This window comes from Euleptes europaea, chromosome 6 (assembly GCF_029931775.1).
Source record: "Euleptes europaea isolate rEulEur1 chromosome 6, rEulEur1.hap1, whole genome shotgun sequence".
NCBI classification, from domain to species: domain Eukaryota; kingdom Metazoa; phylum Chordata; class Lepidosauria; order Squamata; family Sphaerodactylidae; genus Euleptes; species Euleptes europaea.
In genome coordinates this window covers 106,469,802-106,493,915 of record NC_079317.1, presented here as the reverse complement: position 1 = coordinate 106,493,915, position 24,114 = coordinate 106,469,802, and the positions used below count along the sequence as shown (strand labels likewise).

The following is a 24,114-nucleotide window of genomic DNA, read 5'->3' as shown; positions in this document are numbered from 1 at the left end:
CCTAGAACATGCCCAAGAATAGGTGTGAGCCATATTTGTTGTTTTCAAATTTTCATTTGTTTTTGCATCTTGTTTTCCATCCATCTGGGATGTCATTTCCAGGAACTATACCACTCAACCAAGGAATATTTCCAGTCAAAATTCAGACAGGTAGGGAAAAAGGTTCCTGATTTAGAGGAAATTAAATTATTGTTTGCAGAGGCCCACATCTGGCTTTCCCAGAAGACCAGGCAGAGGGGCATACAGCAGGCACAGAGGTTTACATTTGGTACTGCAAGGATGCAGGCAGAATTCCAGAGGGGAGAAATTTGGCTTTTCTTAGGAAAGGAGGGTCACATGGCGGGGGCACCATGACTGCCTTGATCTTATGCACAACCCATCTCTTGCTCATTGTTCAGTAAGTAGGAGTGCTTGATGAGCAACACTGGAATAATAGTGCTTGATGAAATCACTTTAAGCAGGCGTATGTACCACAATATGAGGCTCTCCGACAGATTTGTTAATGTGCGTGCACAAGAACTTGGTATGACTTGACGAATAACCAGGGCCTCGGTCATTTAATTCCCATAGTACAGATCACAATGTGGGTGGGAGGAGAGAAGGGAAGAGTTAAATTCAATATACAAAAATTGAAAACAATATTAACATACTTTGGTCTCTTTCTCACAAAGCTTACTTTGTTAAAACGAGAAAATGATCATCATCTTTATTTAGGCTGGGTAAGCATATGTGGAAGTGTTAATGCCGGACGACTCCATTTTAAAAACAATATCTTATCACACAGTTCCCTGCCTTCAGCCTTTGAAAAGCAGCAGGCCACAAATTCCCAGGTGAAGAATAAGAAGTGGTTATACTATAGCTCTGTAGAGAACATGGGCATGCTTGTGCAAGGCCAACGGACACGGGGGGTGGGGACGGGACAGGACAACTGATCTTCCCTTCACCCACTCATGATTAGGAATGCTGCTGTTCAAACAGGAACAACATGAGGGAAAGTTGGAGGTATGCAGTGGAAGGGAGGAATCAGATAAACACCCTCTTCCATTAGCAGGTATTTCCCATGCGATTCAATCCTTAGCTCTCTGGCTATCTCTTCAGCACAATAACAGAGCATTCCTGACTTCGGAGGACAAAAGTCTTCAGGAGGCCAGGAAGGGGCTGCACCGGCATTGGGGCCCCCCACGCCGGCATCCAGGTTACCGTAAGTGGCCCCAACGCCAGTGGGGAGGACTGGATGGCGGTCTCCTGGTGCTGCCATGGCAGTGCCACCCTGGGACACTGACAGGGCCTTCCACCGCCATCCCACCAGCATAAAGTCCCGTGCCAGCGATCCGGAGGGCGTTCCGCCATCCCCAGGGGCGTTCCTGGGGCATGCCGGGGGGGGGGGAGCTGCCTTTAGGCATCCCCCTGTCCCTTTTCAGCCCAGCACGCTGGCAACGAGAACAGCGGTGCAGCCTCGCTCTTCTCTATGGGGCAAAAAGCTGCATTTAAAATTTTAAAAACCTCTAAAAGGCTTTTTTCAAGCTTTCAGAGCCTGGGAAACAGGTTAGGAGACGCCGCAGCTGTGCCTCCTCCCCACTATCCCCGGCCGCCAACAGCTCAAGAGTGGGCTGTAACTCTTGCCTCTTATTTCTTTATTAGCCTGCTACACAGATCCTTTGTAAGGATTGCCACTGCCACCAAACTGATCTTCAACTTCCCGTATTTCAACTTCCCATATTTCTATGACTGACTCTTCCTCCATTGGGAGTTTAAAAAGTGTGTGAACATTTTATAACATCAAAGCGGCATAGTCAGTATTTGCAGACAATGGTCAATTTGCAATCCATTACAGTAAAAGATTTGTTCTAATATTTTCCTAGCATGCGGCTGTACAACGAAGAGGTTTATTCTACAGCTGCTTGTTTTTCACTCTTAGAAGGGTCCCACACTAGCTTTCTCCAAGTTCTAATATATAAATAACTCCTACTATCTTACCCTGTATCATGTCTGCACATAGAGAAATCATAGCCAAACACATTGTGCTTCACTTCTGTTTATTAAAGTGTAAAACAAAATTGAGTTGCCCAACCCCATGTTAAATATAAACCCACTGGAGAGCCACGCTCCATATTCACCCCACCCACCCGACACAATTCTGGGTTTTGCCTGCTCCATGGTCACAGCACCAGGCTGAACAACACGATACTTTCTGCTGAAGACTTCTAAGGAGACAGGGCAGCAAGGTGGACTATTCACATACCTTCAGCCCTGCAGGCAGCATGTGTGGGAGGCAGCATCAGAAATAGGTTTTTTCCCATAATGCCAGGTCCAGCCTGGCAACAAGGGCAGCTTGACTCTCCTACAGAAACCTCGGGCCTGTTCTGTGCCACCCTCTTACCCCTTACTAATACTAATCTAAGGCCAAAGCAGCCTGGGTCATGGTTTCCAAGGGGAGTGTCTCAGAGCAAACCAAAAACAGGAAACCCTCGGTCTTCCCACCCCAAAATGAGTTACTTCATACTCAAATCTGGAGTGTTCATTAAGTTAGCACCAAAACTGCAGCCCCAGGAATGAGTAGTGCTCCTTAAAGGCAAGAAATTCTCTCATTCCCCTTCCTTTCCCATGATCCAACCCCCAAGAGCCCCCTTTACGTCTGTCCACCCCACCCACCCTTCCTGCTGCTTATCCAGAAGGCCCCTCTAGGAGCCCAGGAGCCCCAAAGGCAGGACGTGCAGCAATGAGCACTTCAAGGAAGCAAGTCTCAGGGCAGGTCCTGCCTGCCCTTATTTGGGGCTTGTAGTTGCTAATCCTGCTGCCATGGGGAAGGAAGGACCTGGGTCCAGCTAAGGGGACAGAGCAAGAAAGAAAATGGGACTAGAGCCAACGCCTCAATTTCCATCTACGCCTACTGTCCACAATGCAGCCCATAAGACCAATCAGAACTACACCTGGGTTCCAAGCTTGGAGAGTCATTTTCAGATCCCCTCTGCTACGATAGCAAATGAATGCAGGGGGAGGTTGAAGGAGGCCTGCCCACGCCTCGGCCCCAAGGCTCACGTGCTATTGCCTTGTTCCTGCTCAAACAGCACCATGGCCAGCTGGGCACGGGAACCCAGGCCCTCCAAGCTGCTCTGCACACAACGGTGATACTGCTCCTCACTAAGCCGGGGGTTGCAACTGTGTGGCCTGTACTGCTGGAGGAGGGCAGGTTCTACAGCACGGAAGACGTGCAAGTTAGAATACTTGACAAACAGGTCATAGATGTCCACGGTCTCCAAGATATCCTCATTGTCCTGCACGTCAGATGCCATGCGTGTGCGGGCTGCCATGTAGTCCGCATTGTAGAAGCAAGCTTCATTGAAAGCATCACGGTCAAAGTGGCCAGCATCACGTACCAGATCCAGGCTAGAAAGAGGTGAGGGTTGATTGTGGAAAGCAATAGTGGGATTGTAACCCTGAAAGTGGATGGGGAAGAAGACCTGCCAGCTATTGATGGTGTTCATGCGGCAGCGGTTGAGGAACTCTGTTGTGACCTCCGTGCTTACACCAGCCACAAAGAAGAGCGTGTCTACAGGGTGCTTCTTGGAGATGATGTCCATAACCTTAATCTGGGAAGGTGCATCTGTCTTGACACTGATCCAAGGGATCTTCACTTGAGTATACCGTCGTTCATATTCTGCAATTCGTGCTTTCACTGCCCCAAAGACATCATTCTGAGACACCTGCTGAGCCTCAAAGGGATCGTAGATGAAAAGGAAGGTGAGCACGGCATTCTCAGCATTTTCAAAGGCTGCTGCAGCATAGACCTCTAGAAAGCGTGCAGCATAGTCCCGTTCTGGGGCAGTTAGTGGAAGGATGACATTAACTCGGCTAGCCTCAGTGACGTAGGGCATAGGAATGATCTCAACCTCACTGAGTGGGCGCAGAAGATGCACCCTCTTGGCCAGTGAATGGCTGTACCCTTTTTGAGTCACCATCTCCAGCTGTAGGTCCAGAGTGTACTCCATGCCTCGTGTAGGGTCAAAGCGGCGGTACCCATTCAGCAACTGTTGCTTGCGCACGTGTAGCACTGGCTGGTATCGGTGGTTCAGCTCTTCTACAGCTGCAGCAACCACATCTGCCACGTCAGCTGCATCTGCTCCTTGGAGCTCACACTTTGGAGCACCATCCACACAGGCAAAGGCTGCCTCTTCAGTAAAGTAATCCCAGCGCAGCACCTCAAAACGAGTCTTTGGTTGGAAAAGGGGTGCAATGCCAACGGGCCATGTGGCACTCAATGCACCGTCTGCAGAGAGACTGCTGGTATTTTGAATCTCCAGCTGTAATAACAGAAAACATAACAGGGTCAAAGCAGGTCCATCAAAACCTTTTAGCCGAACACAAACGGATGCAAATAGACTAGGAAAAGAGACAGTGAGGCCTCACATTACCTCCATGGTAAAGACCAATTCCTACTAACAGGCTTAGTTCAGACATTGCCAGAAAAAGCTTTATTTAAACTAACAATGGTTATTGTGGCGGTCGGAATGCAGGTTACTCCACTATGTTTAGTTAGGGTCCATTAAACCAGGATCTGAATTTAGCTTATTAACGACAACAACCTTTCCCTGAGGTTCGCGTGTTTGAGCGCAGATGTTCTCTGGTGACACTCTCCAAAGCAACAAAGAAGGAAATGAAGCCAGTATTTGTTGAGCAAACAGTGATTTCAGTGATTGTTAGTGAGCTGCATCCTTGTTGCAGACACTTCCATAGTTAAAATAAACCAGGGTTTCACATTATGTCTGAACAAAGCCTTCAAATACATGTGTGCACATGCACACACCACCAAAGCATCCCCAATTCAAAGGTTGAGGCCCTCTATGAGCTCTTCACTATTCACTGTCTATCTACTTTCCCTGATAATTATTACACAGCACTTTCAGTTTGGAAAAAGTCCCTGACCCCAACACAGCAGTACTGCATAAAAGATTATTGATGTTGCTATTTATTGATTGATTTGATTTCTATCCCACTTAGGCTATAACCGATCCCTTGAGGCAGCTAATGCTTTAAAAATGCAAAGTTATCTTCTTGCCTCCCTGTCATTCCTAATATATTCATCTCAGATGGACAGTTCAGACTGGCAGTTACTTGTCTGATGCATGCCCCAGCCCCTTTCTCCTTAAAACCCAAAGAGAAGCAGGGAGGACCCTGGTGCTGACCTGCCTTAAATAGTGTTCTGCTGGTGAGGCTGCTTTTCACAAATTTTACAAATATGGAAGGCTTAGAGATAAGAATCCCACCTCCTCCCAGACACATGCTGATTTCACAGCAAAGGCAACTCTTCAATGCATATGTCCCAGGCCAAGGCTGTTCTCTGTCAGACTAGACCACAACGGCTCCTACTCAGCCTAGAGATGTGAAGCCTCAGGGTTTCTTTGACCACCACCCCGCCTTTTTTCTAACAGACAAACTGGAAGTTTTGGGGAGAAATGAAATAAATATTTCTTTTGGAATTAATGAAATGCTTTTTAAGACAACATTTTACTCACTCAAAATGTGTGGTATAAAGATTTTCAATGTAAGACAATCGACAGCATTAGCGAATTATAATGCATGCATGCATTGTCACCATATATAACATTATCGCCCAGTCAGCCTGACATCAATACCAGGTCAATACATCAATACTAGAGCAGATAATTAAACAGACGCTCTGTAAGCACTTGCCGTGATCACTGACAATCAACATGGGTTTCTCAAAAATAGGTCATGCCAAACTAATCTTATATCTTTTTTGATAGAGTGACAAATATGGTAGATGAAGGGAATGCTGTAGATGTAGTGTACATTGATTTCAGTAAAGCCTTTGATATAGTCCCCCATGATCTTCTTGAAACAAAGCTAGTAAAATGTGGGCTGGCCACTGCTACTGTCAGGTGAATTGGTAATTGGTTGACCAACCGAACCCAAAGGGTGCTCATTAACGGCAGAACTTCATCTTAGAGAGGAGTGACCAGTGGAGTGCCACAGGGGTCTGTCTTGGGACCGGTACTATTTAACATTTTTATAAATGACTTGGAGGATGGAATAGAGGACATGATAATTACATTTGCAGATGACACCAAGTTGGGAGGGGTAGTTAATACCCCAGAGGACAGGGTCAGAGTTCAGAATGACCCTGATAGACTGGAGAGCTGGCCATAAACAATAAAATGGATTTCAATACGGAGAAGTGTAAGGTACTTCACCAAGGCAGAAAGAACTTAAGGCACAGGTACAGGTTGGGGGATAGTTGGCTTGACAACAGTTCATGTGAAAGAGATCTGGGAGTCTTAGTGGACCACAAACTGAATATGAGTCAACAGTGTGATATGGTGGCTAAGAAGGCGAATGCAATTCTGGGCTGCATCAAAAAAAGTATTGTGTCTAGATCAAGGGAAGTAATACTACCACTGTATTCTGCATTGGTCAGACCTCACTTGGAATACTGTGTCCAGTTTTGGCCTCCACAATTTAAGAAGGATGTTGACAAGTTGGAGAGTGTCCAGAGGAGAGCGACCAGAATGGTCAAAGGTCTGGAATCTATGCCCTATGAGGAGTTGGGTTTGTTTAGTGACATGATAGCCATGTTTAAATATTTGAAGGGATGCCATGTTAATGAGGGAACTAGCTTGTTCTCTGTTGCTTCAGAGACTAGAACAAGGAGTAATGGATTTAAACTAAGAGAAAAGCTATTCCACCTAAACATTAGGAAGAACTTTCTGACAGTGAGGGCGGTTCGACGGTGGAATGCCCTGCCTCGGGGGGTGGGGTGGGGTGGAGTCCCGGTCTTTGGAGGTCTTCAAGCAGAGGTTGGATGGCCATCTGTCAGGAGTGCTTTGATTGTGGGATCCTGCAAGGCAGGGGGTTGGACAAGGGATTTATACTTTTATATTTTACCCCAGGGAATTTCCCATGGCCTCACATTTTCTCAAGTCTTCCAGCAGGCATGTACACACATGTACACACACTCATGCACCTCAAACTCCCTAAGTTATTGCCAAGCCACAGCTGTTTATTTTCCAAGGGTGTGATCACAAAGAGCAACCACAGGATCCAACACCCTCAGGATTGTTATTCTTTTATTCCTAGGCTCAGTTTCTAGCCCTGTATGTCAATGAAGACAAAGCTGACAACAGTTTCCCACTTAATACCCTTCCATTATCCAGTCCTTCCCAAAAACATTCTAAATTCTTAGAAAGGTGCTTCCATGAGCAATGAATAAATTAAGCATGCCTCTCTTGCTGATTGTGCATATTTTATTTTCATATTTTATTGATCCAGCCTTGCACTGAGCTGAAATAGTGAACTGAAAGACGAGGAAGGCGTTCAGTGGCACAGCACTTGACCCTCCCCCAAAAGGCTGAACCTACAATAAGCAATAGACCAGATGTCTGTGTGTTCAGTGAAACAAACAAGATTTGTGATGGTAATGTCCAAAATTATGCATCATTGCACACAGCCATTTGCCTACAACCCTAGTCCCTCAGAGCTAGCAGAGGATTGTGCCACTTCTATGATGTAAAGCCTACTGCCACCCCTTCTAGGACTGAAGGGTCCAGTCACAAAAATTAAATAGTCCTCTCCTTTCATCAAATCCCATCAAGAACTTCCTGGCTTCAGGTTCTTAGGCTACACAATCATTAATCACCAAGTACCCTATTCATATGTCAAATTCTGACAGCCAATACCCTCGAGAACAAATGTATATTCCATGTTTCACATAGTAGACAGTTATATACAAAAATTAAATGCCAGATAGGTAGCTATTGCAGCAAGAACAAAGTGAATGCCTTGTGGCACACTGTAGTGATTATTACAGCAGTACCAAATATGCTGCCATCAACCTGGGTTTGTTGAGTGTGTACAGCAACTATCCCACATTAGTCAGGAATTACTTGTTCCTTGGGAAGTCACAGCCCAGACATACACAGAGAGCATTTATAGCCTCAAAAGTGAAAGAAAAAAAAGACAAGATACAGGAAATGCACTTTTATCTTTTTGCTTGATCGTCAAACTTCACCCAACCCCAAGGAAACTTTCAGCCATCTACTGAAGAATGATTGAGGATATGCCTCCATTTCCTGAGCAAGGAAAACTCAATGCCAGCCTCACAAGACGGACTTGCAATTTCCCCTGCAACCAAGACCAAATTCATGTGTCCCATTTAAAGTTCATTTCAGACCATCTCCTGCAGCTGCTTTGCACATCTGAGGCACAAGTATCATGCATGTAACATAAGGAACAAAAATACAATTAGATATGCATTTGTATCATCATCATCAATATATTGAATTATCAACATGGCCAAATCTAAGGATACTTAAACCCAGAGACTGGAGCCATGAATAGACAAGAAAGATCTTTCTACAAACTTGAGAAAAGCCTGACTTGCAGAAAAATCTGAAATAAAAAAATAAGTACATTGGGGTTAATCCCTTAATATTAGAAGAAGCAGCTATAGCTTTAAGAAATGAATGCCCTTTCAGTGGTAGTTGTGGAGGTTACTAGACAAGCACGGCAGCATTGCTAGCCTTTAAGCCTTGGTTTCTGTCAGCAAAAGGCAGAGGGAGGGGACAGGGCCTTTTCCAGGGCTGTTTTGGCCTTTGAAGGAAAACTCATTGGGGTCAGGTCTGACAATGACAGGATGACTTTGCTGCCACACGTCTTGATTGACTCACCCAGGACTGGTGACATGCTACTGTTCAACAGTAGCCACACCACACAAGCCAGTGAGGTGTAGTGATTAGCCTGGAGTTTACTATTTTTCAGTAAATTTGCTTGAAAAATTAAGACTTTAGCTGTGCTCTTGAAGCACAAGCTGGTTAAACGAAATATTATGCTTTTTTCTACATGTTTGAGGTGCTTTTAGGATGACCTAGAGATGGTACACCCCCTAAATAGGCTGACTGCAGCAGCATCCTGAGATCTGGAGTCAAACACCTCAACTCCGCAATTCCTAGGGGGTTACTGCACTTTGTATTCCCAGCGATGTATTAAGTGTTTGAAAATGTTATAAAAAATATCGCTTTAAAAGGGTTTTTGGATACCACGGCTTATAAATGGTTGGAAGACGTCTTCACAGCTAAAGGGGCCAAACAAAGTGCAAACAGTATTTTTTATAACATTTTCAAACTCTTAATACATCGCTGGGAATACAAGTGCGGTAACCCCCCTAATTTCTTTCTGCTGCTTTTACCCAGTTAAAAGAGATCTTAGATAGGAGGAGAGCACATAATTTCCCTGGGTTCAGGTCCAAGTCCGTAACTATCAGGAGCTGGGTTGACATGGCATGCTCTGGAGATGGAAGACTGTTACCATAAACAACCGCACACATCTTTCCCCACAGCCCAGAGAAAAAGATTTATAATTTTTTAATATTTTTCATAGCTCAGATGAATATACAGTACTGCCATTATTAAAGAAAACAGTTTCATGAATTTACAGCAGATTACAATGGATACATAGCGTTAGCATATCGAAACAGTAGTTACCTTAATCAATTTCACCCTGGTGTTTATCGATCTTCAAACCTTGCCTGTTGTTCAAGGATCACACCTTACACTTGTGAGCCATAGAGCACCTCAGCAAGTATCTTTTTTCTAGAGCAAACTCACTACCCTTCACAGGCTCCACAAAGTTCCCCTCCAATCAGTGTGTGCCTGTTCCCACTCTACTTCAAACTTGAAGACTTTGCCAGTTACCCAGGCTCCAGCTCTGGGGGCGTCAACTGCAAGTTTCCCGAAATACACAATCTGCACCCAATGATTTTGTGCACAGACTGAGTGCATGGAAGATATTTTTTTATCAGTTTCCCCCTAGGAAGCCCCTAGAACAGTATGCCATTCTGCAGGAGAGGGGGCAAATGCAACAAGAATTAGCAACAAGAATTAGTAAGAATCATTCCCCGTCACTAGCTCTGCCCATGCAAGAGGAAGGCAGGGAAATTCCTGCCGATTCACCCCTTTTAATGTATCCCTTAGTGCCGCATGGCATACTGTAATGGAGGGTCTCCTGATCCTGAGCAGACTCTTGGAGGGCACAGGGGGAGCTGCCGTAGGAATGAAAAGACACAAAAAGTCACTTCTATAAACTCATACTTTTCACAGAAGCACTGGATACACCCAATGTTTTTCTCTTCTTCCCATTTCTTAAATACTATTTTAATATGGATTTTCATTTTTAATTCGTTTAAAATGGATTTTCACTTCCATTATATGTCATTCGATGTCATTTTTATGTAAAGCACCCCCAGTGCCAACTGGCAGGGGAGCTATATAACTCATTTAAAAACTTATTATAACCCAAAGCACTAGACTCAGTTATTAGTTTACAGCAGCACAAAGAAAATTAAATGTGTAATGCTAATCTATGTAATTTAACACAGCTATTGAACGCCTGTATGCAGTAAGGTTCAGCATTTTACTGTGCTTCAAACACATTCTGATGTATCTTTATATTCTACAGCTCTTATATAAATCAAAAGTTTAATATTACAGTATAGTGAAAACAACACTAATGGTGCACAATTCTCAGTCTGTTGCATGCAGAGTTGCAAGCTATGAGCCGGGATCAATTTTGGTAGCCAGTATTGCATCTAGTTTTGCAGTTGAGGCAGATCATTGTCTGGACTCTGTGGAATTTCAATAAAAGCAACCCTTTGCTGCTGAACACCCTTTTTTTGGTTTACTGTGCATGCAGGCAAATATACTGTCTAGTTTCCATATATAGGACTATTGTTAAAATGTTCAAGATAGCCACTGAGACCAAGCACAACCAGACTCAAATGAAAGTGCTCTGTAACAGGAAAACAGTTCACCACAATTTTAAAATATTTTTGGGAGTCAAAGTCAATCACAGACCTCTGGGCATCTTTAAAATATGGATGTGATTTTGCAGGCCCTCAGGATGGACTATGGCTGTGCAAGGAGGGGAGTTCAGTCTCTCCTGGATAATGCTAAAAGCACAGAGATGATGCCCACCATCTTTTCTTTTTTTAAGGACTAAAGACGGCAAGAGAGGGGTGAGGTTGGTTTTTTATTAGCAAAACTGTGGAGGACTAAAAGAGTTAAGTGCTTTCTCCAATCTCTATAATCTGTGGTTCTTGGTTCTCACATGTTATCCTAGCTATTCTGAGAAATAAGGTGCGGTCAGGTGTAGGCTATCCCTGCCTTGCATGCTGAAGAGGGAAAAGCCAGACTAATTTGCTTGGCTCTCAGGCTGGTTCTCCGCCCAAAAAACCAAGGCACCACCAAAATGCTGGCAGCATGGGATAAGGCAATGGGCAAGGTTGAGGCCAGCTGTCATCTCCCAGATTCTCTGACCGCCTCCAGCAAGCTGTCATTTTGCAAGAGATGACCAGGCACATGAAGTCCTTCCCCCCCCCCACTCCATATGCATGATTAATGGCCCATCGGAAGCCTCCAAGATATCAGCTCCAGATCACTCCTCCGGCATTGTGAAAGTGACTCGCCCGGACGCAACTGTTCGTGTCTTTGTATCCAGCCAGATAATCCCACCAACTATCGTCTCCTGACCCTCCCAGAATTGCGCAAGTCAATAGGTTTAGGCTAGCCCGTCTCAATTGCCCCCCTGACACACCTTAGCAGCCGACCATTAAGCTTTCATTCACCTTTTGTGAATGAATGGGAACCACGAGGGGATAATCCCATCATCCTCCACCCCAAAAAGAGTATAACTTGAGTCGCTCTCAGCCATAAGAGAGCTAGCTTTCTCCCCCCTCCCACAGTTGCGGTTACTCTGTCGATCTGGGTAGCAATGTCAGACCACACGGCTCTCCAGCCTCACTGGTTGAGCCACGGGAATCCCTACCCCTCCCCTCTCCTTTAGCCGAACAGAACCTCGGAAGTCCCCCTCGACAGGACCAGGTGCAGTATTTCCCTTCTTCAAGGAACCTGTCACATTGGCTAATGTCTCTGTACTCCTACCTTTATTTCTTAGACTCTGACTGTGTGTTGTGTACGTGTTATTGGACTGCTTGTGCACATATTATCAAGTAAAACCTTTTGAACTTAAAATCCATTGCTTCAGCCTCATTTTATGGTCACTGTATGGACTCTGGTAGACAAAGGTTGCATCCTGCTTAGGTTATGCCCATTGCCGGTTACTGATTTGCTAATTCCCCCATATAAATATTCATAACCGAGCATTTTGGCTAACACTGCAGCCAGTCGGGTCTGCAGCACCTCAGCTCTTTTCCAGTGTGTCTGGCCAAGTACAACTCTCCTCTTTTCCCACAGCCACTTTTGTTTGCCACAACACCAACAACTTTTATGTTCCATTTTACTGGGCACTTGGGTTAAAAAGGTCACCTAACTCTGTGAGGAGACACAAATGCTGGCTGGCTGGTGTAAATCTCCTGGCTGAGTCTCTCTTGTCCTGGTCTAACTACTACACTGGCTCTGTGGCCCTTGTTATTTAGAAGGACAGACTGTGGACTAAAAGTGCTTCTATAACCCTGGAAGTGACAATGGGTGTGAGCTCCAGCAGTCTGCCCTGTCTTCCGAGCAACTGGTAAATGAAGATCAGAGCTCTCAGTGTTGCTGTCATTTTTAAATCCAATTATCTTAAATGTGGGGGTCCAATTCTGACCAGGACCATGAGGGGAGGGCTGATTACACTGCTTTTAAATATACTAGGAATTTTCATTTCAGAACTCACAGTGTTTGGATCTGTTTGGTCCTGAACACAGCTCCAGGGCATAGCCTGGGTTGTATTAGGAGCATTAGAATAATCCCCTCCGCTCGACCAGTGACATGTTCAGACCATATTCACTCCTCATGATGCTTCTTACAGTGAGGGAAAAAAGTATTTGATCCCCTGCTAAATTTGCCCGTTTGCCCTCTGATGAAGAAATGACCAGTCCATAATTTTAATGGTAGGTTTATTGTAGCTGTGAGAGACAGAATAACAGGAAAACCCCCAGAAACCCAGAAGACAAAAGTCAGAGATTGATGTGCATTATAATGAGTGAAATAAGTATTTGATCCCCTATCAACCAGCCAGGTTAGGGTTAGGGTTCTGCTGTCGACAGAAGCAATCAATCCATTAAATTCCAAACTAGCCACCATGACCAAGACCAAGGTGACCACCCTAACCCTAACTGTCAACCTCCCTCAGTCTGGGGCTCCATGCAAGATCTCATCTCGTGGAGTTGCAATGATCATGAGAACGGTGATGAAGCAGCCCAGAACTACACGGGGGGAACTTGTCAATGATCTGAGGGCAGCTGGGACCATAGTCACCATGAAAACAGTTGGTAACACACTACGCCGTGAAGGACTGAGATCTTGCAGAGCCCGCAAGGTCCCCTTGTTCAAGACAGAACATGTACAGGCCCGTCTGCAGTTTGCCAATGCACATCTGAATGACCCAGAGGAGAACTGGGTGAAAGTGTTGTGGTCAAATGAGACCAAAATCGAGCTCCTTGGCATCAACTCAACTCGCCGTGTTTGGAGGAGGAGGAATGCTGCCTACGACCCCAAGAACACCATCCCCACCGTCAAACACGGAGGGGGACATATTCTGCTTTGGGGGTGTTTTTCTGCTAAGGGGACAGGACACCTTCACCGCATCGAGGGACGATGGACGGGACCATGTATCATCAAATCTTGGGTGAGAACCTCCTTCCCTCAGCCAGGGCATTGAAAATGGGTCAAGGATGGGTATTCCAGCATGACAATGACCCAAAACACCCGGCCAAGGCAACAAAGGAGTGGCTCAAGAAAAAGCACATTAAGGTCCTGGAGTGGCCTAGCCAATCTCCAGACCTTAATCCCATCGAAAATCTGTGGAAGGAGCTGAAGGTTCGAGTAGCTACACATCAGCCTTGAAATCTTACTGACTTGGAGAGGATCTGCAAAGAGGAGTGGGACAAAATACCTCCTGAGATGTGTGCAAACCTGGTGGCCACCTACAAGAAACGTCTGACCTCTGTAATTGCCAACAAGGGTTTTGCCACCAAGTACTAAGTCATCTTTTGCAAAGGGATCAAATACTTATTTCACTCATAATGCATATCAATCTCTGACTTTTGTCTTCTGGGTTTCTGGGGGTTTTCCTGTTGTTATTCTGTCTCTCACAGCTACAATAGACCTACCATTAAAATTATGGACAGGTCATTTCTTTGTCAGAGGGCAAACGGGCAAATTCAGCAGGGGATCAAATACTTTTTCCCCTCACTGTACATGCCTTACCTGAAGCTGCTGTATTTCCTGGTAAGTGCGTTCCAGTTCCACATTGGCAAAATGTCTGTGTAGCCGGTATATCTGCACAGGGTCCAACACTGGGTGTACTGTGAATGCAACATCGAACTGTGGGTCACTCTCCTTCTCAGGATCTGTGTTCTTTCCAAGCTCAAAATAGTGGTAACGAAGGCCCTGTGAGGGGAATGAAGACAGGGAATCAGGCCAATTAAGGCCATTCAGGCCTGCACATACATTGACGTACTGTTTGGTATCCTCCTCTAGTTGTCACTAAAATAAAGCCTACTAAGATAAAAGTTCTGAATGGAGGCTGTTTTCATCTGGAGAGACAGAATAATCAAGAATTCATCTTGCAACATACTATTGTGTGGTCTTATGAGATCTCTGCAATTCCCTCCAGTTGGGCGCAGGGCAGGAACAGCCTCTCTTCTCTTTGCAGAAGAGTGAAAACTGGGCCTTTAGTGGTTCAATCAAAGTAAGTTTCAGGGGTTGTGTTTGTGTTGCTTATTGTGATGCTCACCCTGCTGTTTGGTTGGGATCATTGTCTGCTGGCTGTACGTTACCTAGGGGGCAGTTTTGACTCAATAAGTTAAGTAAATTTGTTAAGAAGAATAGTTGGTTTTTATATGTCGACTTTCTCTACCACTTAAGGAAGAATCAAACCAGCTTACAATCATCTTCCCTTCCCCACAACAGACACCCTGTGAGGTAGGTATGGCTGAGTGTGACTAGCCCAAGGTCACCCAGCTGGCTTCATGTGGAAGAGTGGGGAAACCAACCCGGTTCACCAGATTAGCGTCCGCTGCTCATGTGGAGGAGTGGGGAATCAAACCCGGTTCTCCAGATTAGAGCCCACCGCTCCAAACCACCACTCTTAACCACTACACCATGCTGTAAATAAAGAGCCTAGATGAAATCAGGGCTCCTTACATACCCTCTTCCCAAATTGCTCTGCTCCTTCTCCAAACCATTCACTGTTAAAACATTTTCTCTTTGCATCAGGGATTAAACAGAACTCACTTGCCTTGTCTGAGTAGTTGTTATAGGTTAAGTTTCTCAAGGGGAGTGAGAAGGAGGAAAAAAACAGGGTATATCATTCAGATTCCCTCTTGCTGACACATGGCTCCTATGACATCGTTTCCCTCACACTTCTCTCCAGTTGCTGTAGAGGCCTTCTTCCACTGCAGCGCTCACTTCCTCTGCTACTAGCACTTCCATGTGGTGAAGGATGAATTTTTTTCAAGGAACCCTTATGCATGCAGTGGAAGCAAACACCACAGCCTTCACATTGGCTGAGAGAGAAGTGGAAGGGGCATGACATCATAAGATTCAAGCCACTGACCACCAAATTTGGTCCAGAAGTGTTAAAAACAGTCAGGAGAGCAACAAAAGGCTATCATGTTTCAAAGACACAAAGTTATAAATGATTAACATTACTGAAACCAACTGATAGACTTTGGAAAGGTAGCAGTTATCATCCCCATCAATCAGAAGGCTGCGTTAAGTACCCGATGTCCAGTTGGGCTCTGGGAAAATAAAGGTTGTCAGCACTTGTAATAAGATCTCAAACAGCAGACAGTGATTTCCATGCGGTCAAGTAAAGCTGCTTATGACACACGTGACACATTCCTCTATATGGAAAAAATTTAATCACTGCAAAAAAGACACTCGCAGTTCCCATATGAAGCTGTACACAGGTGCACCCTTCCCCCCACTTATCCCCCTGCTTATCCAGAGGTGATCTCCATGAAGGAAAAGTCACAAGTGAAGAAGCCTTCAGCAGGAGAGGGGTAAGGGAGCAAGGCCTCACCTCATGCTCCGCCACACAGTCAACTCCTGTGTAGTCAATGATGCAGCGCCCCAACCACTCATCAGGCCGGGCACTCAGGATGTCATTTCGGCAGCTTTCCAAATGAGGCTGCAAGCGCAGCAGAAGGGCCCGGGAGAGCAGGTAGCCAAAGCCCCCATAGCAGTATCGTCCTTGAGTGTCCCCACCAATGAACTCCTCGGGCCGACCCATGTAGAGAAGAGTATCAATGCTGAGATGAGAGGCCAAGCGGTTGATACGATGTGCCTCCGTGTAGGTGTCATCCTGCACCAGGAAAACCCAGTCGAAGTCAGCCACATAATGGTCCAGCACGTACTTGACTGTTTGGTACATGTTCCAGATGGGCCTCTCGTCACCATGTGTCACTACCATCATGCCATGTGGTACTTTGCGCCCCCGGGTGCCTGTGAAATAGACTAGACGCTCCAACCGGTGGCCCAATGTGCGATTCACTGCCACAGCCAGAGAGTGCAATGTATTCTTTGAGGTCAACACACCAACAAAGAGGCGCTGGCGCATGCCAAGTTCTGTGCTGATATAGCGAGTCCTTCGGGAATGGAATGAGCAGACAAAAAAAGAGAAAGACAGACAGAAAGAAAGAAGGTGAAACAACTAATTAGTTGAAAGAGAATCCCTTCTCCTTCACCACCTATATCCCAAACTTACAGAGAAAGGATAATATCAGCCCTATGTTCCCACACATGCTAGTCCCCAATACCCTTCTAAATATCTGACGAATGGACACTGCTGACAAAGAACCTTTGGGCCCACTCACACACACCTGTGGGTGACACAGAGACTACCTTCCTGTAGTATGTATTAATCACTACCTACCTAGTCAAAGTGGAAAAGGTAACTGGATAAGGTAGGTCCAGACAGTTGTGATATTCACAACCATAGGAAAGCAGTTGTGTGGATGCATGAAAGAAAGAAATGAGCCACAAGTAAGTCTTGAACATGTATATGCTCACCTTTTCTTCACCTTGTTTCTTTCTTCCCTGTGCTGTCTCTCCTCATTGTCACATTTCAGACTGTAGGATCTTGTGGGCAAGGATCTCGCTTTTCCCCCTCATGCTACCCTGAAGTCATACTACTACCACTTACCATACTTCATAAACAACAGCAAACATATGTATGTTCTTCAAATATGCTAGAGGTGCTCTGGCAAGCTGGGCATTTACAAAATGCTCAGCCCATACTTGTTTCAATGAGTACCATATTATAATGGTACAGTAAATACATTGCCACATTTGCCATTATGAATTACAATACTATGCCAAGGCATGATTAAAAGACAGTCCTCTTTCAGAATAAATAGGTATATCAATGGAACCAAGTGAGGGGGAGATAAAATCCATATAAATACCTCTCGTGTTCAAGCTCTTAGGTTTCAAAGGCGGAATGGTTTAAAGTGAGTTGGTAAATAAAAGTGGATGCAGGTTCTCCCTTTTTGAAAGTACACATTTGGGAATCCTGTGGATAGCCAACATGGGACAGAGGGAAACACCACCAAAAGGGATCACGGGTGCACCAGCTCTTCAGTCTTCAATGTCTGGCCATAGCTAGCAATTGCTTGAAACCCATTTCTTAACTAGCAATTAAGTTTCTGATCAAAATAAAAGCCTTCAACCCTCATCAACACCAGAACCATCTGGCAGTAACCAAGAGACTGCCCAGTGCTCAGTTATGTAAGGATTCCAGAATTTCATATGCAGCCTAAGCCAGGCAGGGAGAGCCAGTGAATCCACCTAGCAGCCAGAAGGGCTATCATACAACAATGCTAAGAGGAAACAGGCGTGCAAAGACGATGGGGTGGGGGAGAGAATAACAGAAGTACTCACTTGAGGGAAAATGTCTGGACTCAGTGGAAGAAATGAGTAAAGATGGTGAAATTATTCTACACCCCACCCCAAATACTGAAAAGCCCCACTACAGATACATTATAGAGGCAGACAATATAAAAGGGAGCAGCTTCACAGCTCCAAGATTTCTCTCTCTCTTCTTTCCACATCACTGTTTCTAGGCAGACGATCTGAACATATTCCCAAACTCCAGCAGCAGTTCTCATGAAAGCCAGGATTACCACCTATGATGTACATTCCACTATAATGGCTCAGCACAAGACAGAATGCCTTGTCAGAGGTTCATTTTGTATTTTAAAAGACTGCGCCCTAAATTTTACATGTTATAATTATACTAAACCTCAGCTTTAAAAAACTGAGAGATACTAGAAGGCAGCCACAGCAGACAGGTTAACGGACCTGCCCCCCCAGACCAAATCCTTCCAGGCCAGCTACAAAGCCTCTAACACTACATGCCCCCCTAAAGAGCTAATAATAATCTATCGCTGAGTAGCTAGAGAGAGCGGCAATCATGTGCATCTCATGAAAGGAGCGGGGAGTTCAGACCAGAACTCCAGAGTCTATGCAGGAATTAGACCAGAACGCCTAAATAGGTGCCAATGAGAGGTGCAAACACAATTACACCCCCCTAAAATTAGATCTTAAAAGCAATCACAGTCAGAGGAGTAGGAAAGGAGCTGCACCAGTCAAATTAGGGGAAGGAGATTTATGTGGCTCACAGTGGTATTACAGTGAGAATTGGGAGGCTGCTGGCCTGTCACTTGCAATTAGTTTCATGTTTTAATTATTCAAATGCAGCAGGAAACCACTCCTCCATCCCCCATCTCTAACCTTGCTCACACACTAGGCTCATTCAACCTCTCTACTTCCTGCCCATCCCACCCAGCCACCCACTCCCCCTCTCCCTCTGTGGGACAACACTGCTCATTCAGTCCCTCATCCCTGGGCCCCAAATCCCTAACATTGGTTTTCAGCCAGGAGGCAGATGTTGACTGCTGGGCACAGGTTAAAAATAATGAAGCCTGGAGATAGGATCATAAGATAGATGGAAAATTAAATTGGTCTTTCTTCCACACATGAGGACTGGGAAGAGCTTGAGGAACCGACACAAGACTGGTGCCGTCAGAATAGCAACATTGCTAGGAACATGAGAAATGGGAAACCAGAAAAGGGGGGGTAGAAAAAAGGGGGTAAACAAAGAATAAAATATGGAACAAAGTTGTTAAAGATAAGAGCCTGATAAAGCAAAGCCTTGTAGGAGGCAGGACAATTCCTCAGAAAAAAACACTAGTGATAAAAGTCAGGCTGAGATAACTCTCAGATTGCCAGAGGGGAGGGGGTTAGACACCAGCAACCACAGGTCTCACACATGGATTGGGGAGACAAACTGATGCCCCCATGAGCAGTCAGACTAACCAGAGCTTTCTTAATGAAAGGCAGCAATGAACCGGGCAGCTGGTAAAAGGAATGTGCGCAAATAAGAGCACCAACTCTCCCAAACTGAGCCTCTCTCTCACAGGCGCATTCCTATCTCTGAGGAGGACACAGCTCATCCCGACACTCTGTTCCCTTCCCCTGTCAAAGCTCTGGGTTGGCCTTGGAAGCCAACACTATATACATATATTATAAAAAACTTTCCTGCCCAGTTTTCTACAGTAAGCATAGGAGTGTCGGGGGCGGGAATCACTTCCCTTCCCTAGAGTGCTTTCCACATTGATTTGTAAATTACACTGTTAAACTAGGGACATGGAAAGCTACAGCAAGGATGTTTCTGAACATGGTTAATTACAGACTAAGACCACAAAATGCGAGCACAGATAAGCAGCAGACTCTAGTGATGTGAATAAGCTGGGCCTAGAGATAAGATTCACTAAATCCAAATGTAACCTTTTGAGAAGGCAAAAAAGTACTTTAGAGACTTTTATTAAACACACTTGCTTGGAATGTCCTCGGTCTGGACTTCAGTCGTTCCTGAAGGACAGATGCCTACGCCTCTCCCTTCTTTTTCACCCTTTCTGTCACTGCAATCCCATCCTCCTTGGGCTAGGAGATAGGAGTGTGTGTCAGGAGAATCAGCAGTGGGAAGATGGGTGGGATCACTACGCCAGCCTCAGACCTTGAAACCCAAAGGAGAAAGCCATCCTGCCATACCACATCAGTCTGTGACAGTTTTTTGTGTTACCTTCCATAGCCAAGATAAATCAATATGGTGTGAGCAAGTTCCAGATCACTTTCCTCATTCCCTACATTCATGGGTACAGATAGTTCAGTATGGACTGACTGCATACATGATCTGGCTTTCATACATGATCTGGCTTTCCCTTCCAAGAAGAAACACCGCAAGTCCCATGTTCCTTGCCACTGAAGTGGTCCGCTGAGGACAACTACTCACCCAAGTGAGTGGCAAATTAGAAAGCTTATACACATTAGTTTTAACACTGCGGCCAGGATGTGACCATGTTCTAACTACCTCCGTAGCTGGTTGCATATTTTGGTGCTAAACTGGAAACATAGGAATCCGTACTCCTAGAAGAGGTACAAAGCTGTATAGTAATTCCCCATTTCACCAGTGCCAAACACAAATGTCACTAATTCCCTGCCTGCAGTTTGGACAAAGAGAAACCAGCAGAGGCCTCTCATGGTTTGTAAGTTTTGGTGTGATGTCTGAAATGTCAGGCCAAATGTCTGAAAAATTATTTCTCAACTTGCCTTAAAGGCCAGCTCAGTTTGCACACAGACTATTGTTGCTGGTTTAGACTGAATAATTTGTATTGATGTAAATGTTCTGAACCACCAGGATCCTCATGCATTATGGATGTGCATATATGTCTACCATGTACAGTGCCCCTCACAGCTGCAGATGCACATGCAAAAAGAGCCATGGAGCTACTTTTCAGCAGGGCAACTGCCCTATGCATTTTGCTAGAAAGGACATTGTTATCCCCTTATATTATGTGCTCACATAAAAACCCTCCACACTGAAACAACCTAAACCCCTAAACCCCTCAGCCTTCCATAACTGTATAATCATTGTTCAAAAATTGTCTGGAGAAGCTCTGAAGAGCCAAAGAAGAAGCTGTGAGAGTTAGCCCTTAGTAGATACGTTATCCATCCAGACCACTCTAGAGGAACTATCAGAGACATCCTTAGTGAATGGTACTAGCAGCCATCACCACACTGCCAAATCCATCCCTCCTCCTTGAAAAGGAAACTATTTGTACAGAACTACTTCCTGAGCAGCTACAGCAAAAGTCCCAAGCTTTCTTGAGGGAGTTTATAAAAGGAGAAATAAGTGGGGCAATGGGGATTCAGAGATTCCATAATATTCACTATCCCTCTGCCAAAGAACAACCATGCAGAAAATTTAATCCATGCCTCACAGCCCATCTGCATCTTAGCACCATAAAGCTTTTTTTCCAGCCAAAACTCTCAGCCTGGCTTTGGCAGAGAAGAGCGGGGCAACAAATGGAAATAATAAATAAATAAATACTCTTCAAAAGAGGTATCACCAACCAGCCCTTATAAGGAATTCAGAATTCTCTTAGGACCACAACCTCCAGGGTGGTGTAGGAGTGTCAGAAGAGGATCTGGGAGACCTAGGTTCAAGTCCCCACTCTGCCATGGAAGCTTGCTGGATCACCTTTGGTCAGTCAAGCACTCTCAGCCTAACCTACCTCACAGGGTTGTTGCGAGGATAGAATGGAGCAGAGGCAAACAATGTAAGCTGGTTTGGGTCCCCACTGGGGAGAAAGGCAGGGTATAAATGAAGTAAATAAATAAATGAATAAAGCCATCACAAAAGATCTACAGCCAAAAAATTGTGGACTGTGGACTTGTGTGCTAAGCTTAGGTTACACTGATGGAATTGTTGATCACACACAGTCAGGGAGATGTCTGACTTCAGATCTGGGAGGCACAGGGCTCCAAGTCCATCCTATACCAAGAATTCACTGGATGGTCTTGGCTAAGTTACTGCCAATCACCCTTAGGTCTCTAGTCATCTACCTCACAGGGTTGTTGTGAGAGTGAACATAATAAAAAATGGTACACAGCACTTCAGCAGGTTGAAATGAATGCTACTGTACAAATGTTTCTGCATGTAGCCCTTATATGAACTCACAAATAGGCAGTGTGATGTTGTGAGTTCAATCACTGAACCAGAGCAGCATAATAAAACAATCACAGGCGGCTTCCCCAGTTCTGAGCACCTGAGTACATTAAGAACAGTGTATCAGAGCAGTCCGAGGCCAAAAACTAGGTGGCATAAGTTACACTGGGGTACTAGAAAGGAACTGAAGGACACCTTGCAGGACTTACTATCGCCCATCTCCTGTGCCTCTCTCCATCCACCCACTCCAGGCTTTCCCCCATAGTTACCTGATGGCTTTCTTGGCAGCCTTGCCTGGGTTTGGAGGCTTGTAGGGCAGGACACGGGGCTCCCAATTCTGTTCAGGCTCCACGCCCAATCCCCCAGGCACAGAATTGGGCTTGCGGGCAGCATTGCCCTGGCCGCCTTGCTGCTGCTGCTGCCGCCGCGGCGCCAGGCCCCCATCTCGCAGGCTGACCCGGCTGGGCCCGCACGGCTCCTCCACCCAGGTCACGCTGAGCAGGCTGAGCGTGAAGCCCAGCGACACCCCAACCACCACGGGCCCCACGGGCCGCAGAAGCGACACCACCAACGAGAACCGCATGGCCCCGCCGCCAAGGGCCCCCCCCTCTTGGCCTTGTTAACAGGGAAAGGGCACCGCCGGGCGGGGGGGGCGGCGGGGGGCCACCCAAGCAGGATCACAAGCGATGGGGCGGGAGGGGACACCTGTGGGGGATGCCGGGGAAGGAGACCAGGGGCCCTGGAGCCCCACGGAGGACCACAGAGGCCACCGGAGGAGGAGGAGGAGGAGGGGGGGAGGACAGCCGCGGGGGGAGGGGCGTTGCCAACCAAGAGGTGAGTGAGGGGGGGGGAGGGAGGAGCGGACCCGCAACCGGCTTCGGGCCGGCCGCGGAGGGGGCCGGGCTGGGCCCAGTTCAAGCACTGCTGCGGAGCCCCTACCGGCCCGGCCCCGGTGGGGGGGTGAGGGGAAGGGGGGGCCCTCGGTCCGGCTCTCGGCGGGCGGGCGGAGACGCGGCTCCTCTCGCGGCGCTGCCTCCGGCGCCGTCCGACGTGTCACCTCGCGAGGCCCCGCCCCCTCGGCCAACCGTCACCCACCCTGCTACGCCCCCCTCGCCGCCCCGGCCAATCCTCGCGCAAAGGTGCGTTTTCCTCAGCGCCCTCTTTGGGCTCCAGGCGAGAAGCGCAGCGCCAGGGACGGAGGGCGGGGCTCTCCTGCCCCGTGCGGGGGGGGGCGGGGCGGGGCGGGGCGGGGCGGGGCGGGGCGGGGCGGGGGGGCTTTGAGCGAGCATCCCAACGGACCCTGCCAAAATGGCCTTCGGGCCCCCTCAGACGCGCGGCGCTTCGCCCTCGCAGCCGGTGCCGTCAGGAGGCGGAGTCACGGAATTCTGTGAAGACAACAGTCTGCTCATTGCGATCAGGTTTCAGGCAGCCAAATAGACCTTGTGTAGGTGGACTGGACCGCCCATAAAGAAATCAAACAGATCCCATAATAGGGAGCAGAAGATGGAGAAGCTCTATTCTCTCTGCTGAAACAAAACCAGGAGCGGACTCCGGTACAGGCCATGAATGGCGAATACTTAGAATAAAGCTGAAGAAAAACACCACGATATTCATAGTGCCAAAATACAATCTAAGCAACGTTCCTGAACAGTTTAAAGACCACCTACAAGAACAGATTGGCATTACTACGTTCAAGTGAAGGGGAACCAGAAGAACTATGGATTGAAAACCGGAGCGATTATCAAGGGGAAATGTACAAAGACTATTCCTGTAGCCAAAAGAAATGAAAAACCTTGATGGATGACTGAGGAAACTCTTAAAATTGCTCAAGGTAGAAGAGAAGCAAAAGTAAAAGGCAACAGAACTAAACTGAGGCTATCATACTTTGGTCACATTATGAGAAGACGAGAGTCACTGGAAAACAATAATGCTAGGAAAACTTGAAGGCAGAAGGAAAAGAGGAAGACCCAACATGAGATGGATGGACTCTATAAAGGAATCCATGGCCCTCAGTTTGCAAGACCTGAGCAAGGCTGTTAATGATAGGATGTTTTGGAGGACATTGATTCATAGGATCACCATGGGTCG

At 46.4% G+C, this 24,114-nt stretch overlaps 1 protein-coding gene across 1 annotated transcript; it reads right to left on the bottom strand.

The window, feature by feature from the left end:
• Positions 1-3,025: 3,025 nt before the first annotated feature.
• On the bottom strand, positions 3,026-22,609 carry CHPF (chondroitin polymerizing factor). The gene is made up of 4 exons (XM_056851790.1): positions 22,296-22,609; positions 16,039-16,603; positions 14,220-14,402; positions 3,026-4,301 (listed from the first exon to the last, which is right to left on the bottom strand). Exons 1-4 carry the CDS (start codon positions 22,607-22,609, stop codon positions 3,036-3,038), a joined length of 2,328 nt encoding a protein of 775 aa, XP_056707768.1. The 3' UTR covers positions 3,026-3,035.
• Positions 22,610-24,114: the final 1,505 nt, after the last annotated feature.